Here is a 16628-nt window from a genome sequence, read left to right as displayed (position 1 = left end):
TTTAATTGATAACTATTTCTTGGTAATGCTCTAATCGGCGTTTCAGGGCTCATTCTTGCTCATTCATCCCGATGAAGAAATCTCCGGATGAGGAATAATAATATCAAAAGTATTCGTATAACGTATCAAGTATTCATAAAATAAAGGCGTTCTATATTGTAGGACAAAGCAGTACAGCTCCTTGACTGTTCATCCTCGTACAGAGCGCGTAGCCTAGTGGTTAAAACGTTCGATCGTCACGCCAAAGACCCGTGTTTGATTCCCCACATGGGTACAATGTGTGAGGCCCATTTTCTGGTGTCCCCCGCCGTGATATTGCTGGAATATTGCTAAAAGCGGCGTAAAACCAAACTCACTCACTCCCTCATCCTCGTATACGAAGGATACGGCTCAACTTGGCAAAGATAAATCCTCCATACATTCAGTACATCGCGTTCATTCGTCACATGCACAGCACGCTTTGAGCACATGTGCATCGCCTGACAAAGAAATCTCTCATTAGCTGTTTGCAACTGGTTAAGATAATTAATAGTGTTTATAGATGGACCAGGTAATAGTGTTTTATTGATTGGTGTCCAAATCCTTATAGTCAATTCTTCTCCACCTCTCTCCTTATTACAACGTGAGTTTTCTTTATTTCGTCATTACCTTCTATCTTCATCAGTATTTTACTAATATGTAGCTCCTACACGGCATCTCTTGCGTCATACCCGAGGGCAGTCTGTCTCACAGTCCCTGAAACACATTATTTTCCCCAACACCAAGCCCTCTCTGCAATGCTGAAGCCCTGAATGAAACAAGCCTATATTTCCCCAGGTTCTGAATCGCTGGTTTCCATGGTTACAGTTTAAAAAGATTTGTTTGTTACTACCAAAATTATATATAATTACATTTTTTATACTAAGCGTTAGTCTACCCGCGAGGAGATCGTGCCTCATAAGACCCGTAAAGATCCGCTGCAGAATAGGTCTTCAGAAACCCATGTTTGCAACAAAAGAAGACTATGCTTGTAAGAGGCGACTAGCAGGACGGGTGTTCAGGTTTGCTGTCTTGGTTGACACGTGTCACTGGTTCCCAATTGCGCAGGTCGAAGCTCATGTTGTTGATCATTGGATTGCCTCGATTTTTACAGCCATATAGCTGGAACATTGCTGAGTGCGGCGTAAAACTAAACTCGCTCACTCCTGTGTCAGATTTCTTTATCTCAAAAACGACAACAGGTGCGCCTGTATCTTAATGTGATAATTTCATGCATCAAGAGTTCACTGAAGATTTCTGTGTGAATATTGCTATAACGGGTCGAACATTTTCGACAGTAGTCAGATTTCTGAAAATTACTATAGCTGACTGTTATACAATCCTTGTAAATAAGCTGAGTTCCATGCAATGCGGTATGGGAATAAAAGATTTGACTTTAACTGGATTAGGTGCAAACAATCTAGTCACAATTGATGATGGAGACTTTAGAGATTGTATGTGCGCTTCGTGCGGATAAATCTTTGTTTTGCTGGAATAATGTCAACTGCATGCTATGACAAAAGATATTACAAATAAAAAAAGTCATGTCTGTATTTTCTCCTTTCTTTTGCGTATTTCTGGCTTGAGTGGAAGGGCGGAAGGCTTAGGAACCATTCCGTTCTTAAAATTTTAAGATAGTGAAAGGGACTTTGAAATTTCAAGATGCTACATGTAAATTTCAGGACATAAGTTTGAAATTTGAAAATAATTACTTACTCCGGAATACGTTTACCAGACAATCCAGTGATCAACAGCATGACCATCGATCTTACGCAACTGGGAACCGATGATATGAATCAACCACGAGAGCCTGACCGCCCGACGCCTCTTACGACAAGCGTGGGGTTTTAAAGGCCAGTTATAGCCCAGATCCTCACGTGTTTAACTCACCGCTGCATAAGCTATTAGCCATGATCTTCATCCGGTAGAGGACGCGCGAGTCGACTTTATGCAACGCTGCGTTAGTACATTTATTATTTTAATGTAAATACGTGAGTAGGTTTGGTAGGCAGGTTGGGTATTAATGAGATAAATTCACTGTATATTTTAGAGAAGTGCGGTGTGTCATTGTGGCTTTAAATCCCAAGTCTCATCTGCGTAAGTTGTTTCAAAGGCATTTAGAAGTTGGAGGAATCAAACTAAAAGTGCTTTATGGTTCAACTTCTTTATTATACAAGGTCACAACGTTTCGAGACAGATTCTAGTCTCTTCTTCAGGTGAAGTGAGAGTAAAACTAAAGGGTTGAAAATTCCTGTATATCTTGTTACCCATTGTTATCAGTCTACTGTTATGTGTATATATACTGCAACCCTTTAGTTTTACCTTCACTTCACCTGAAGAAGAGACTAGGAACTGTCTCGAAACGTTGTGACCTTGTATAATAAAGAAGTTGAACCATAAAGCACTTTTAGTCTCATCTGCGTAACAGTTACATTGAAGTTCAGTGGGTTAACATTCCCTTAAATCTTAATTACAAACTTTTCAGAGAGAAATAGCACCGTTCACACTGTGCTACGGTGACATTAATTTAAACCAGCTTTTATATGACACTATTGTCTACTGCGTATTTGATACGTATTTGAGTTTTACGCCGCATGTTACCAATACTCGTGGGACAACGGATACGGGTAGTGTATCCCTCACGGGAATCGAACCCGGGACTTCGGCGTGACGAGCGACCGCTTTAACCACTACGTTCATATGAGATGAGAAGTGAGTGAGTGAAATTAGTTCTGAGCCGCTTTTTAAAATTATTATATCACATCACTATCACGGCGGATAACACCAGAAATTGCTCAGACATATTGTATGAGGAATCGAACCCGGATCTTCGGCTTGACAAGGGAACATTTTAACAGCTCGGCTACTCAACCCCCTACGCCCATCGCCGAGATGAGAAGATGCACAACCTGCTGACGGAGCAGTATCCATGATGTATGCCGAGTATGATAATTCATATAATTGGACGACGGAGATTTAACCAGGGATTACTGACGACATATTGTTAATAATATGATGTTTACGACATGGTGTATTACTGATGATAATGACAAGAAGATGGACATAATGCCAAGTAGATGGACAATACCATAAAAATCATCAGCCATATTGCTAAACAGTTGCAACAATGCTTACGGAGTATTAAGGGTAAGCGTCAGTTGTCGTCCACGCCTGACTTCGGTGTACTATGAATCGACGGAACTTGGGGACATGTCAATCGCGTGGTGTTGCTGCTCGTTCAATGAATGGGCGTATATAGACATTAGCTTTCCGTGATACTGCCACGCCCATAGTAAATATATCATAATTAGTTGTCCTCTTATGAGATTGTTTAGTTGTGTGCTTCGTTTTCTTTTGTTTGTTTGTTTGTTTGTTGTTTAACGCCGCGGTCCAGCGTTTCCAACTGCATGGCTCCTGTAAATAAACTGATTCCGCCGTCATGGTTATCATGGCATATGCTGGGACTCATACCTTCAGAGTATGAATTAATTTTGAAAAATCACTGACCAAGAGGGCTTGGAAGGTATAAGTGTCGCCACCCACATCCTACTTCACTGGCCCCGATAAATAACAAAACCTGAATGTTCATCGGTCAGAATCGGTGTGATGTTTGGCAGCTGAAGCTGTTAACCGTTGCATTTGTATTTTGATGGTTCCTACTCTCCCTTGCGCAACGCTACTGATCAACCAGTATTAGATGAGACACTACCTGACAAATGACCCCAGTTTGCGAAGGCCCTCCAGAACATTCCATTTGCAAAAATGGGTGAAACAGGTTGTCGTCTACAACTTGACAAAGTCAATGTCCTCTTGCGAATCGTGTCTGCGGGACACGTGTTAAACAGAAGCGACATTGAGTTCACGCCACGAGTTCAGCGTGTATTGCACATACTTATTCCCCGATCTACCTCATGTACCTGTACCAACCAAGTGTATTCGTCTATATTCCCTGCCCCGCCTCCTTGTCAAATATATGTTTACTGCGCAGGCTTATCTAATACCTGTCTAGGATTAGTAAAACCTTTTTAAATATAGCGATCTTCGTGTGACAATAAATAATAAATATCACGAAATTTGGCGGACGATCTTTTAATACCTGTAATAAGTGAACTCATCAGTTTATCTGAGATTTTCAGTTAGTCAGATGGCACAGATTTAGCAATATCGGGTCAGCAGTTATTTCGTAGGTCGCTGAGTACATGCAATTAGACGCCACGTGACCGGAAACTTGCGACGTGTACATGTCAGTATCACTTTTATACATAAACCATTCTTCAATATGGTCCAGTTATTTTTATCATGCGCAGGTCAGATTTGTTTTAGGCTCAAAACGTTTGATAGCTCCCCGTAACTCTCAAAATTTCAATTTCATTTAAACTTGATTACCGCTATTTGTTGGTTTGCAGTTGCATTTAGTGTAACCATCTGCCGATCTTATGCGTGCGCTCTTTGGCATGTCATTTGATGCCTTCAATTTGTTTTTTATTGCCAGTTTGCTGAAGGCTACAGACTTATCTCCCCTTTGGCTGGAGGATTTTTGCTAATGTGTCTGTTTCTCCGTGTCTAGGAACTTCTTTGTAAGATGGGGCCAAACAAAGCCCCCCCTCCCCCCCACCCCCCGTCTCTCTTGATCCGCAAATTGGTATATTCATATTGAATATTATTGCCCTTTTTGTCCTACAGCTTGCGTTGGTTCCGCTGATTGTCTTGTACACATAGCGCGTCTGGTAATGTTTACTTTTGGTAGTTCCCATATCCGAGTTTGTATGACAATGAATAAAGTATGTTGGATAATTGGACGCCAGTTAGACTAGTACAGTGCCATAGTATAATATCGAATGGTTCAGGAGTATTGTAGGCTGCAGACTGTTAGTTAAAGCGTTCGCTCGTCAGACCCGTGTTCGATTCCCCACACGGGTACAAGGTGTGAATCCGATTACTGGTGTTCCCCGCCATGATGTTGTTTGAATATTGGTAACGACGGCGGAAAATCCAACTCACTAAGTAACTAATGAACAGTTAAATCATGAAAACAGCTTCCATTTTACATCCTCCTGTCCTGATAATACCGAGTTATAAAAAGTGCGCATTTCCTGTTAGATTTATCTGGAATTTTCACACATGAACTTGTTAAATCGCATTGAGTGAATATAGTTTTGTGAATATAGTTTTCAGCAATATTCATGCAATACCATGGTGGGGGACACCAGAAATGGTATTCACACATTGTACCCATATTGGGAATCGAACCGGATCTTCGGCGTGACGAGCGAACGCTTTACCCACTGAGCTACCCTAACGCGCCTTGTTAAATTACAAGCTCATGCATAGCATACATAGCCAACTATAACCTTTAACTCCAAACAAATCTAATCTCATGACCATGGCTAAACAGTCTCGTGTGATGAGAACTAAAATGACTGACTGACTAAAATTACATAAAGACTTGGGCGTGGCAATATCACGCTAAGGATAGGCTAATATCCATGTACGCCTATTCATCGATCGAGCGAAACAAAAAATCACCTCTAAAGCAAGAAAAGGGCTGTGAGATCACGTGTTCGCTAGAACTGGGTCATTAACACATATATGTTAAGTGGGGTATATATGATTGTAATTTAGGCGACTTTGTTGCGAAAAGAAGCAGGTGTTTACCCAAACGATTTTTTTCGCGTTTCTTACGATTTCCACCCCATATTACGTCAGCATGATGTTTTCGGTGAGAGTACGAATTTCTGAAATTCTCAGCATGCGATTATGTGATAATATTACTTCCATAGTGTTAGTGATTCCATGGCGTAGCGATTGATAACAATTCCGTCTTCTCAAAATCTGTAATTTTCCATTTAATTTGTACTTCCGTCGAAGCTATGACGTAACTATAATTAGTAGCGGGTAAACAGTACACTAGTACTGATTGGCCGATGGGAAGAAATCCCCAAGAAAACCAGTCAGATAAAAGAAATTCAACTGCTAATTGATTGATTAATTTACAGCTGTCTATATATATCAATCTGAATCAACCATGAGAGCGATAGCCTGACCGGCCGACGCCTCACAAGCGTGGGATGTTGAAGGCCAGTTATAACCCAGATCCTCACGTGTTTAACTCACCGCTGCATAAGCTATTAGCCATGATCTTAATTGTCGACCATGAAATGTACTACATGTATTGGTTTTCTGAAAACATTTTTTACCAGGCAATGAACTATTTGGAGCTGAAAAGGGTTGACGCCTCTGGAATATCCACAGTCTTCAATTTGTAAGCAACTCAGCGCCTATCCCCCACGATATTCCAAAGCTTTCGGATGCCTCGACCGTTGGAAGTTTATATTGCCGTTGAGCGTTAACCTGTGCATACACTCGAGGATGTCCTTCCGAACACTTACTCCCGTTAATATAAAACGTCACTGCGTGAAGACAACCTGTCTTGTCAACCGGTCAAAACGGATTCCATTTGGCGTTTGTTTAACGCCGTACTCGGCAACATGCCAGCTATACCGGACAATCCAGTGACTGACATCATGAGCACTGGGTCGTAACCCATGGGGCTTTTGGGGCATTGTTCCACAGAAGGGTCTGTGCTTGTCCAATTAGAAACTGTATCGTTTACGGCTCAATGCGTGTGTAGAAATTTCTGAAACCATATTGTTTTACAGGAGTATGGAGTTACTTCCCTTGGATGTTTACAGTGAACATGGCCAGCAGCTTGAGGATTGGGCGGTTTCTGTGATTAGTGTATTAATACATACATCTACGAGGGGTGATTCGCTTGGTATGATCAGTTTTGCAGGTGTGAAGTAGATTCCAATTGATGTACAACACATGCGTGCAAGCATTCTGCATTCTGATATCACTGCTGCTATAATACTCTTAAAAAGGTAGGGGATCTTCATTTTCTCTTATTTACGATTAAAAATATTTAGGAGATTTATCGGAGTCAATCAATGTTGATACGATATTATTGAATGTTTTCAGAGTGAATTACTATTTGCACTTCCTTACAACCATAGTTATTTGGAATGTAGTCACTTTTGAAAGACGACTGGTGTATGGCATGTAATTTTCATGTATACGATTTTCATTTTAAAACAAACGACTAGATACAAACACTAACAAATGTGTGATGCAAGATGAGTGTCAAAATTAATGTTCTAAGTGATTTCTCGACCTTCTTGAAAAAACGTCAAAATCAAGAATGGGACCCCATGTACGTGCACGGGGCTACTGCGTTGTGCTCGTGCATATCATGCATTGTGTTTAGGGGTGGTAATAGAGGGAAATGGTGGTGCATTCAGAGGATGTCTGTCCTTGAAACGTTTGTTAACTTTACACTTCATATCCAAATTGAAAGTTCATTATCCCCTACTGTTTTTGAAGAGTATATTTGCATAGGGGTACAAACTGTTGTAAACGACGTTCCCCTCCTTGTAAAATACAACGTTCCCCAACTTTATGGCGAAGTGAAAATGACGTTCTACAGCGATTGGCCACGATGTTGTAACAAGATTGCTGGACGTCCACAGGACAACGTTGCATGGACGCAGTGCCATAACGCTGTGACAACGTCACCCTAACATGATCACGGCGTTCCAGCAACGTGAAATCGTTCTCTACGAGGCTGTTTCTACGCTTTGTCTAATCTAGAATCGGACCGGTTTGAACAGGACAATGGTATTACCTGGCAGTACCGCCATGACGGCAGCAGCGGACACGTCATCGTCACCGGACAGCAGACGACTATTTTCTATTGCACAACGAATGATAGTTCCATTAGCTTCCAGCGTTGGTGAGAAACCAATCAGCTGGACTTTCGCTGTCACGTGACATTCGTGGCGGTAGTAGGTCACGTGGGCCGGAAGTGTGGTGAAATGAGGTGAAGATTTGGACTTCATTTGCAGAAACAGAAAGCCTTCTGGGTAACCCACGTTGCCAACGCAGCTGATTGGTTCTTTGATTTTCCGGTTTGCAATCAGCTCGACGGGAAGACTTAGATGAGGCTGTGTTGGAATGCCTGTCGGGAGAAAAATTTCAGTCGGTAAAAAGGAGTGAGCGAGCGACTATTTTCGTATGACGCGGAGGAGAACAGAACCATGATTTTTTGCTCTCATACACAGGATACGGCGGTCCACTTTGAGTAGGCTCTTAGTTGTTCAGATCCTAAAGATATGACCAACTCGGCCGATGATGGCTTGAGTGAGTGAATATGGTTTTACACCGCTTTAAACAATGTTTCAGGAATTTCAAGACTTCACACGTTGTACGAGAATCGAACCCGAACCCGAGCGGGCGCTTTAACCACTAGTCTATCCCGTCCTCCCTGGGCATTGTAACTACCAAATACCATCTGAATAAAATATCTATGAAAGGATAAACTGAGACAGTTTATTGAACCAGTAAACAAAACTAGTACTGTGCACAGTTTTCCTCTCCCTCCCCTCCATTGCTCATTTACTCGCTCAAACCACTCACCTCTCACTCCCTCACTCAGCCAGATACTGAGCCACCCACCCACTCACTCAGCCAACCAGACAGCCACCCATCAACCCGTCCACTCACACAATAACGTTGAATTCTCAGTCACTCTTTCACTCGATCATACATAACACTAAACCCGTGAAGGTCTACCCGGGGTAGAATAGGCCTTCAGCAACCTATGCTTGCCATAAAAGGCGACTATGCTTGTCATAAGAGGCGACTAACGGGATAGGGTGGTCAGGTTTGCTGACTTGCTTGTCACATGTCAACGGTTCCCAATTGTGCAGATCGATGCTCATGTTGTTAATCACTGATAGACTGCCGCCATATAGCTGGAATATTGCGGAGTGTTGCGTAAAACTACACTCACTCACGTAACAGCAAAGTGATGGTACTTGCTATTGCCGTGCCTGGCGCTCGGCATAATAAAACGCGGTATGGTTTCTCAGAAGGTTAGCTCTCTCCATCCAGGCAATAATCGTTGATACCCCGTTCACTCAACTGACCTCACTCAGCTCACCAATTAGATCTGGGCCCACCAGAAGAAAGCGATCTTAGCGCTATGACTATCTTAAGCCATCGTGTATGGGAATTCTTTAACGTAGTTCTGAGATCGCTTTATGCAGGCGGACCTGGCTAACATTGGATCTTCAAAAAGACTGGAAAATGTTTTAAAACCACGTGCACTTACTACTTACTAATGATCTCCAACAGCCCATGCGCAGTGTAAATATTCACGGTAGTGAACAACGTGCAGGCGTAGTTCCCCTCGTCACTACACGTGACGTTTTTGAATGTCAAGGTCAAAATTACACTCTCGTCTCTTTCGTCGACTGTGACAATCAAATTCGATTTGACTTCTTCCTTAGCAATCGAATAACTCCCATTCGGATTAAGGGTGACAATCGGAACAACCTCGGTGGGAGTATTGTGTGTAACGAGGAGATGGTTCCAAACGTTGGCAGATCTAACTGCGCATGTCATCACTGCGTCGACGGCACCGATAGAGGTCGTCGTGCTGCTCATATGGACAGCTGAAAACAGGAGAAGAACGTCGTTTAGTTTTTATATGTTTCTTCTTTTTAGTGATTTTTAGCTCTTTTTTATCCATTTTTAAAACTTTTTATAGGAGGATGGGGTTGGGGATTTTGTTTTTGTTTGTTTTCACATTTGTCTTTAATTTGTTTTGTTGCAGTTTCGGGGTGGGTGTGTGGGTGTGTGTTGTGTGTGCGTGTGTTGTGTTGTGTGTGTGCGTGCGTGCGTGCGTGCGTGCCTGCGTGCGTGCGTGCGTGTTATTGTCGTTTTAGGGGATTTTTTTGTTGTGTATTATGATTGTTTTCTTCAACATCGGACTCGATGTTCGGCTACAAAAGGGTAAACACAGGGCATGATATACGAATGATCGACATCACGAGCACCGATCTTCGCCGTCGGGGATGATGCCGCGGTATCAACCACATCGACGAACCTCACCACCCGACTCATTAAGTCACCTCTTACTGTGTTGTTTGGACATGGGTGCTAGAGTGGGAAAATTAACTGTCGTGTTCAAGTATATTTTATTATACTGCAAAACATGGTAGGAACGCAACATTTAGCTGGCTGAACTACATGTAACTGCAGTGAGTCTACCACGATACCTTTACATCGACTCATCTAGAGTAGGCCAAAAATAACACAGAATCGAATTTATTGCCTCTTTTGGTAGGGAAAGGTACAATGAAATATCAGAAATATAAAGGGGGGAAGTAAGATGCACGATGTCGGATCCTCATACAACAAAGGGACATAACTCTCCTCAAGCAGTCATCGATTAGCTGGGACACTATATAATCTACATGTGTATTATTTCATATAATTATCCGTAATTTTAAATTCCACATGTTCTTTGAACGTTTTCTGGATTTGCATATTATGACATTCCGCACTGTTCAAGTTGACATAAGGAGATATTAAATTCTTTTAGGCATACACTTGACATATATCAGAACCAGTTTTGTGCATCACGCAAATGTAAAAATAACCTTAGAAAATGAAGTAGTACACACGTAATTAATAGATGTTCTGAATGAAAACGTACTTGGTGCGGTTGTCGTTGTCGTTGTCGTAACTCTTGTAGTTGCTATCGTTGCTGCGGATGGTAATGTAGTCACAGACGTTGTTGTCATGTTTGAAGTTTTATTCACAGTGATGGTCGATAGTGAAGACGCCTCTTTGTTGGTCGTCGATGAGATGTCGTCACTTGTTAGTAGAGCTGGAACGAGACAATGCAATGACGTCATGGCCCCGGGGACACTATGAAACGCAACGTTGTTGGCAACAACGCAGGAGTTCAAGGGGTATAATGTTGTCGACGTCAGCATCAAAGCACAATTACGACTATTTGACGAAGGGGTGGACTTCTGCGTTCACTGACACGTTGATTGGCATGTCAGGTCAGATGGCTATTAAGAAAGGCTGCGATGCGGTGTTTCCAGTGTAGCTTGGAATCTGACGTCGCATCATAATAATAGAAATCGCCATTCATAATATAGAGTGTGTGTGTATGGGACACCTGTGGATCAATGGTCGTCCCTTGGGCATTCCCTCGGGAAAGCATCCTTACTTCGTCATAATGTTCGAGGATCATGAGTTATCCTACAAGGATAACCCACCAACCGTTCATTTCTCAGCCATAGTGGGGATAATTCCGGAAGTGAGTTAATAAACTGTCGCCCTACTCACATAACGTCCAATCAGTCGGAGTTGCTGTTGTCATCGTGGTTGGTGGGGTGCCTGATTGTTTTGTTGTTGCAGTCGGATCTTGTGTAGTGACGGTCGTAGGCGAAGTGGTGTGGATTGTAGTTGCTGAAGTTGAGACTTATAATTAACACATCCAGATTTGTAATAGTTTTAACGTTACTTAGCTGAATCAGGCTTTTACAGATGATAATCCGAAGATGTGTCATGCCCAAAACACACACAAAACCCCTGAATCGCAGAAAGTTATAAACGGGAAATAAACATGGCATTACCTTGAGCAGATGTAGAGACTGGGACAGAAATGTCGGATTCTGTTGTCTCTGTGAAGGGAAAACGTGGGAAAAAATGCTCACACGCACATGTGAATTGACATATTGTTGGTCACAAAATAATTATAACGTCATCGGCTGTCCAAATTAGCTACAGTGATCCTTTGTTAGTGTTCCTCTCTCAAACAAGTACGTTCCACGGTTGTTATAACCAAACGCATGCCAGTGAAGAAATCGGAGTAATGATAGTTACTCAAAGGTTTATCCTAAACGATGCCTAAGTCAACATTTTCGGAATATCCTGTTCTTTAGGGTCATGATTCTGTCCCCATACTTCCTAGCTGTACCAAAAGTGTGGTGTACAGAAAGGACATCTGGAGTATTTTGGTCACGCATTTCCTTGGGTGTTCAAGCCTGTGGTCAGCGATCAATTTCTACCTTTGAGCTACTTTGTCCGCAAACATACAATACCGTTGGTGGCGACGTAATACCCTCACTAATGCATTATGAGCATATAAACAATGAGTGAGTGAGTGAGTTGTGTGTTACGCCGCACCCAGCAATTTTCCAGCCATATGATGGCGGTCTGTAGACCAGACAATAAAGTGACCAACAACATGAGCATCAATCTGCGCAATTGGGAACCGATGACGCGTGTCAACCAAGTCAGTGAGTCTGACCACCCGATCCCGTTAGTCGCCTCATACGACAAGCGTAGTCGCCTGTTATGGAAAGCATGGCTTGCTGAAGGCATATTCTACCCCGGAACCTTCACGGATCTAAAAATTATGTAATTATTATGATAAAATAATGAATATTCACGATGTGCCGGTATCCTTACACTTGTGCACGTTCATGGAGATACAATAAAATCAGATGATAAAATATACAGGGTGGGTTTAGAAGAGTTGGTATCCTGACAAAGTTGTCATAGAATCAGAGAGTTTTATGCAGAGAATTCAAGAGAATTCAGTTCTTGAAAGGCAGTTAACAGGTGGACGAACTGAGACTGATAAGTTCTTGGGTCGAAGAGTCCTGGAATTCACATCAGAATGTGCATAATGCACTGTTCGAGGACAATTGACATTGTCCAAACACCCTTGGGACCCAATAAATGAATAGGTTTTACGACGCTTTAAGCAATATTCCATCAGTATCACGGGGGATACCAGAAATGGCTTCACACATTGTACATACGTGGAGACCTTAACTTCTGCGTGACGATCAAGGGCGTTAACCGCTATTGTCTTTAGGCCTACGTTTTTTCCAGCAGCCTCATGTCCTACTTCCGTCTTTTAGGTCATTTCTTGTTGTCATTCCATATCAGTTACACGTCTGTGCCAACCAAAACCGGCAGAAAGGTCGTAAAAACTTTTCCTTCAATAGAAATAGATCAATCAAAATAGATCGGGGAAAGAGATCCTAGTTTAACATCAAACACGCAAATGTAGGTCAAATATTGCGGGGAGACCATCTCTTTGAAGGAAATACTGTATCGCGTGACTTTGGCGTCAGGGAACGGAATAAGCAGGAATTGTGTTAAGTTTCTGTAAAAAACATAAGGCTGTGACATTACGTGGATCCTTTCATAGAAGGAAAATGGGGATGGTTAATATCAAAAATGTATTTTCTGACATAATTCTGCAAGGTCCTGGGTAAATGAAATTTCAAAATTACATTTATGCCAAATATATACATGTAAACGATAAATGTTTATTAGGGGAGATGCATTGAATCATTATTGTATATTGTGTATTTAGTTTCAGTTTTTGGGCGACTGTTTTCAGCCACATTAAGATTTTTGTACAAGTTCAGTTTTACAGAATATTTTTGGGGCAAGCTGATTGTATACCACGGCTGCACAACTTTGATTTTCGCATCTTTCAACAGCATGTTCCATACGGTACGGGATTCGAACCTAGGAGGCTGGACACAACGAAATACACGGAAAACACGATGACAGATACCGTACACTTTCATGAAATTGATACATGTTCGTGACTGATTTATGTGTAAGTTTAAAAAAGGTTAAACGTTTTATGAAATTAAGTCTTTTCAAGACAGCTGACACGTGACATATGCCGCTTCCTAAAAGATATTTCAGCCTCACTGACACTGGGGTGATTTTCGCCAATGAATGAATGTAATCTCCTAAGCCGGCATATATTAGTTTTCATGTCGGCATTACTCACTATGCAAGATATCCGGATAATAGGTCTTAACTTTTGTGGAATTTGCTACTTTTACCAATTAATTTATCTCTAGTATTCTTGGAGCAAATTGACTCCCCGCGCGGTACACTGTGTGAAGTGAAGTCCATTTCCGATGTCCACATGATAACAATAAATATAATATTAATTATGTTATTTCCCACATGTTCAAAGTGCTAACACAGTGAATGGACACATATAATATATACAATGAGGTAATAGTGGCATGTCATAATACAGTGAAAACAAATCCGTTTTGAGCAAGCGTTTGAGAGAATTAAAGTCAACTGCTGATTTAATGGTTTTATGGAGAGAGTTCCACATTAGTGGGGTAGAACAAGCAAAAGGTTTCCTTCCAAAACGAGCCATGAGGAGCAATTTCATGAGTTGTCTTTCTGGGGTGTAAGAGGCAATTCTAAGCATTCCCAATAACTTATAGTCAATTCTTGATTTAACAGGAAGACAGTTCAGGCTGGAATATCGTTCGAATATTACTTAAAGCAGCGTAAACCCAGCCACTTACTCCTCGAGTCGTCGGTCGGTCGCTAAACGTTACAGTCACCTAAACGTTACAGACACCTTAACGTCACCGGCACCTAAACGTTACAGACACCTAAACGTTACAGACACCTTAACGTCACCGGCACCTAAACGTTACAGTCACCTAAACGTTACAGACACCTTAACGTCACCGGCACCTAAACGTTACAGACACCTAAACGTTCCAGGAACCTAAACGTTACAGACACCTAAATGTCACCGGCACTTAAACGTTACAGTCACCTAAACGTTACAGACACCTAAACGTTACAATCACCTAAACGTTACAGACACCTTAACGTTACACACACCTTAACGTTACAGACACCTTAACGTTACAGGCACCTAAACGTTACAGACACCTTAACGTTACAGACACCTAAACGTTATAGGCACCTAAACGTTACAGACACCTTAACGTTACAGGCACCTTAACGTTACAGACATCTGAACGTTACAGGCACCTGAACGTTACAGACACCTTAATGTAACAGTCACCTGAACGTTACAGACACCTTAACGTTACAGACACCTGAACGTTACAGGCACCTTAACGTTACAGACATCTGAACGTTACAGGCACCTTAACGTTGCAGACACCTGAACGTTACAGGCACCTTAACGTTACAGACTCCTGAACGTTACAGACACCTGAACGTTACAGACACCTAAACGTTACAGGCACCTAAACGTTAGAAAACGTGATGAAACAGTTCTCACCTCTGGTATTTGGATATCGAGGTTTTGGGGGCAAAGCGTCTAAAATGATGTTGTACATGTCCACTGCGATGCAGTCTGCGCACACGATGAAGTCGCCAATAGCAACAGCAGGTACCTGGCGGTATGTGACCGTCTTCGCGGAGTCGGTGATGATGCTCCGGATCATTTCAGCATCCTTTACAAGTCCCGTGTCCACTAGGAGAAGATCTGTGTCCGTACGGATACTCCCTGGCCTGTGAGTGAGTGAGTGAGTGTCCAAAGCTCTGTTGTTCAAAATATGCTGATTCCAAAATACATGTATAACTTTTTTGAAAGGCATTTTAGAAGCTGATAAGAAGAAGGAAAATCCCACCGCCCCTGGTATTACAAGAAACAAACGAATTATAAAACAGTTGTAAATGTTGGGGAATACAGTTTTGAGAACAGATTGGAGTTAATAATCATTACATTACCATACACAAAAATAAAAAAAAAGAAACGAAACAAAACAAACAAAACCCGGGAAACCTCAAACCAACCACCCACAAATATTCTGATATTGTCATCCTATTAAAACAAAGACTTTTTATTATGTGATATACATGAAGGAACACCAAGCTCTATGGATCGTCAGCTAAAACCGTTATTGAGCAAGTTATCAAGTTATATCACTTGCTTGATAACGGCGATGGTACCTACACCGAAACGTCGCGCCCATTGCAATAAAGAAGTTGACTATCCATAGAACTTGGTGTTCCTTCCTGTATATCACATATCAAAATTTGTTAAGTCTTTATTTTAAAAGAATTACAATATCAGCTTATTTGTAGGTGGTTTGTTTGAGGTTTTTCGGGTTTTGTTTGTTTTCTTTCGTTTCTTTTTCTTTATTTTTTATTTTTGCATCGTAACGTAATGATTATTAACTTCGAATTCACTCTCTTCTCAAAATTGTATTCATCAACATTTACAACTGTTTTATAATTCGTTTGTTTCTTGTAATATCAGGGGCGGTGGGGTAGCCTGGTGGTTAAAGCGTGCACTCGTCACACCGAAAGCCTGGGTTCGATTCCCTACATGGTCGCAATGTGTGGAGCCCAATTTTGGTGCCCGCCTTCGTGATATTGCTGGAATATTGCTACAAGCGGCGTAAAATCAAGCTCATTCACTGTTGAAATACTCACGTCAATCTCTGCACTGTGGCTCCGTAATAGACGTCCTCCAGAGAGGAAAATATGAAGATTTTGTCGAGCTGAAAAATTAAAATGATTGTGATAGACATTATCTTTTCAAATTTCGTCACTAAAATCCCGACACATTTAGGACTCTAGTTCCATTATAACTAGTTTTGTTGAACATTTTTACATTTTCAACTGGACCAAATTTCGTAATAATCAATTACGTAATAATTTATTTCACAGATATGTCAATGGTCACACAAGCAAACACACAATTTAAACATATGTGTAGTTTTTGACGTTGTTGCTGAAGGTTTCAGAAAAGAATGATATCAGTGGCCTTCCTTTCAGATATACACTGAAAACAAATGATAATACAAGTCGGTCTGTTTCACTGGCATTTAAGAAGTTGATTATAATAAGAACAATATGATACTTTAAAAAAACAGTTCTTTATTTGTTATGATTTGTGTTATGAGTTATATTGTCCATTTTAA

The 16628-nt window shown here is 41.4% G+C and overlaps 1 protein-coding gene across 3 annotated transcripts in view; it reads right to left on the bottom strand.

Annotated features, from left to right (window-relative positions):
* Nucleotides 1-16628, bottom strand: part of LOC137281371 (uncharacterized) — a 42407-nt gene that overhangs the window by 16272 nt on the left and 9507 nt on the right. For all 3 annotated transcript variants that reach the window (XR_010956734.1, XM_067812556.1, XM_067812557.1), the window contains exons 5-11: nt 16138-16205; nt 14978-15210; nt 11511-11558; nt 11221-11343; nt 10577-10750; nt 9195-9530; nt 7700-8032 (exon numbers count right to left, since the gene is read on the bottom strand). Coding sequence is in view for 2 of the 3 variants with exons in the window: in XM_067812556.1 (XP_067668657.1) it covers nt 7700-8032; nt 9195-9530; nt 10577-10750; nt 11221-11343; nt 11511-11558; nt 14978-15210; nt 16138-16205 (1315 nt within the window). In the remaining variant the exon portion in view is untranslated. The remainder of the gene's footprint in view (nt 1-7699; nt 8033-9194; nt 9531-10576; nt 10751-11220; nt 11344-11510; nt 11559-14977; nt 15211-16137; nt 16206-16628) is intronic.

The sequence above is a fragment of the Haliotis asinina genome, chromosome 4 (assembly GCF_037392515.1).
Source record: "Haliotis asinina isolate JCU_RB_2024 chromosome 4, JCU_Hal_asi_v2, whole genome shotgun sequence".
Classification (NCBI taxonomy): domain Eukaryota; kingdom Metazoa; phylum Mollusca; class Gastropoda; order Lepetellida; family Haliotidae; genus Haliotis; species Haliotis asinina.
This window is presented reverse-complemented; position numbering and strand designations above follow the sequence as displayed.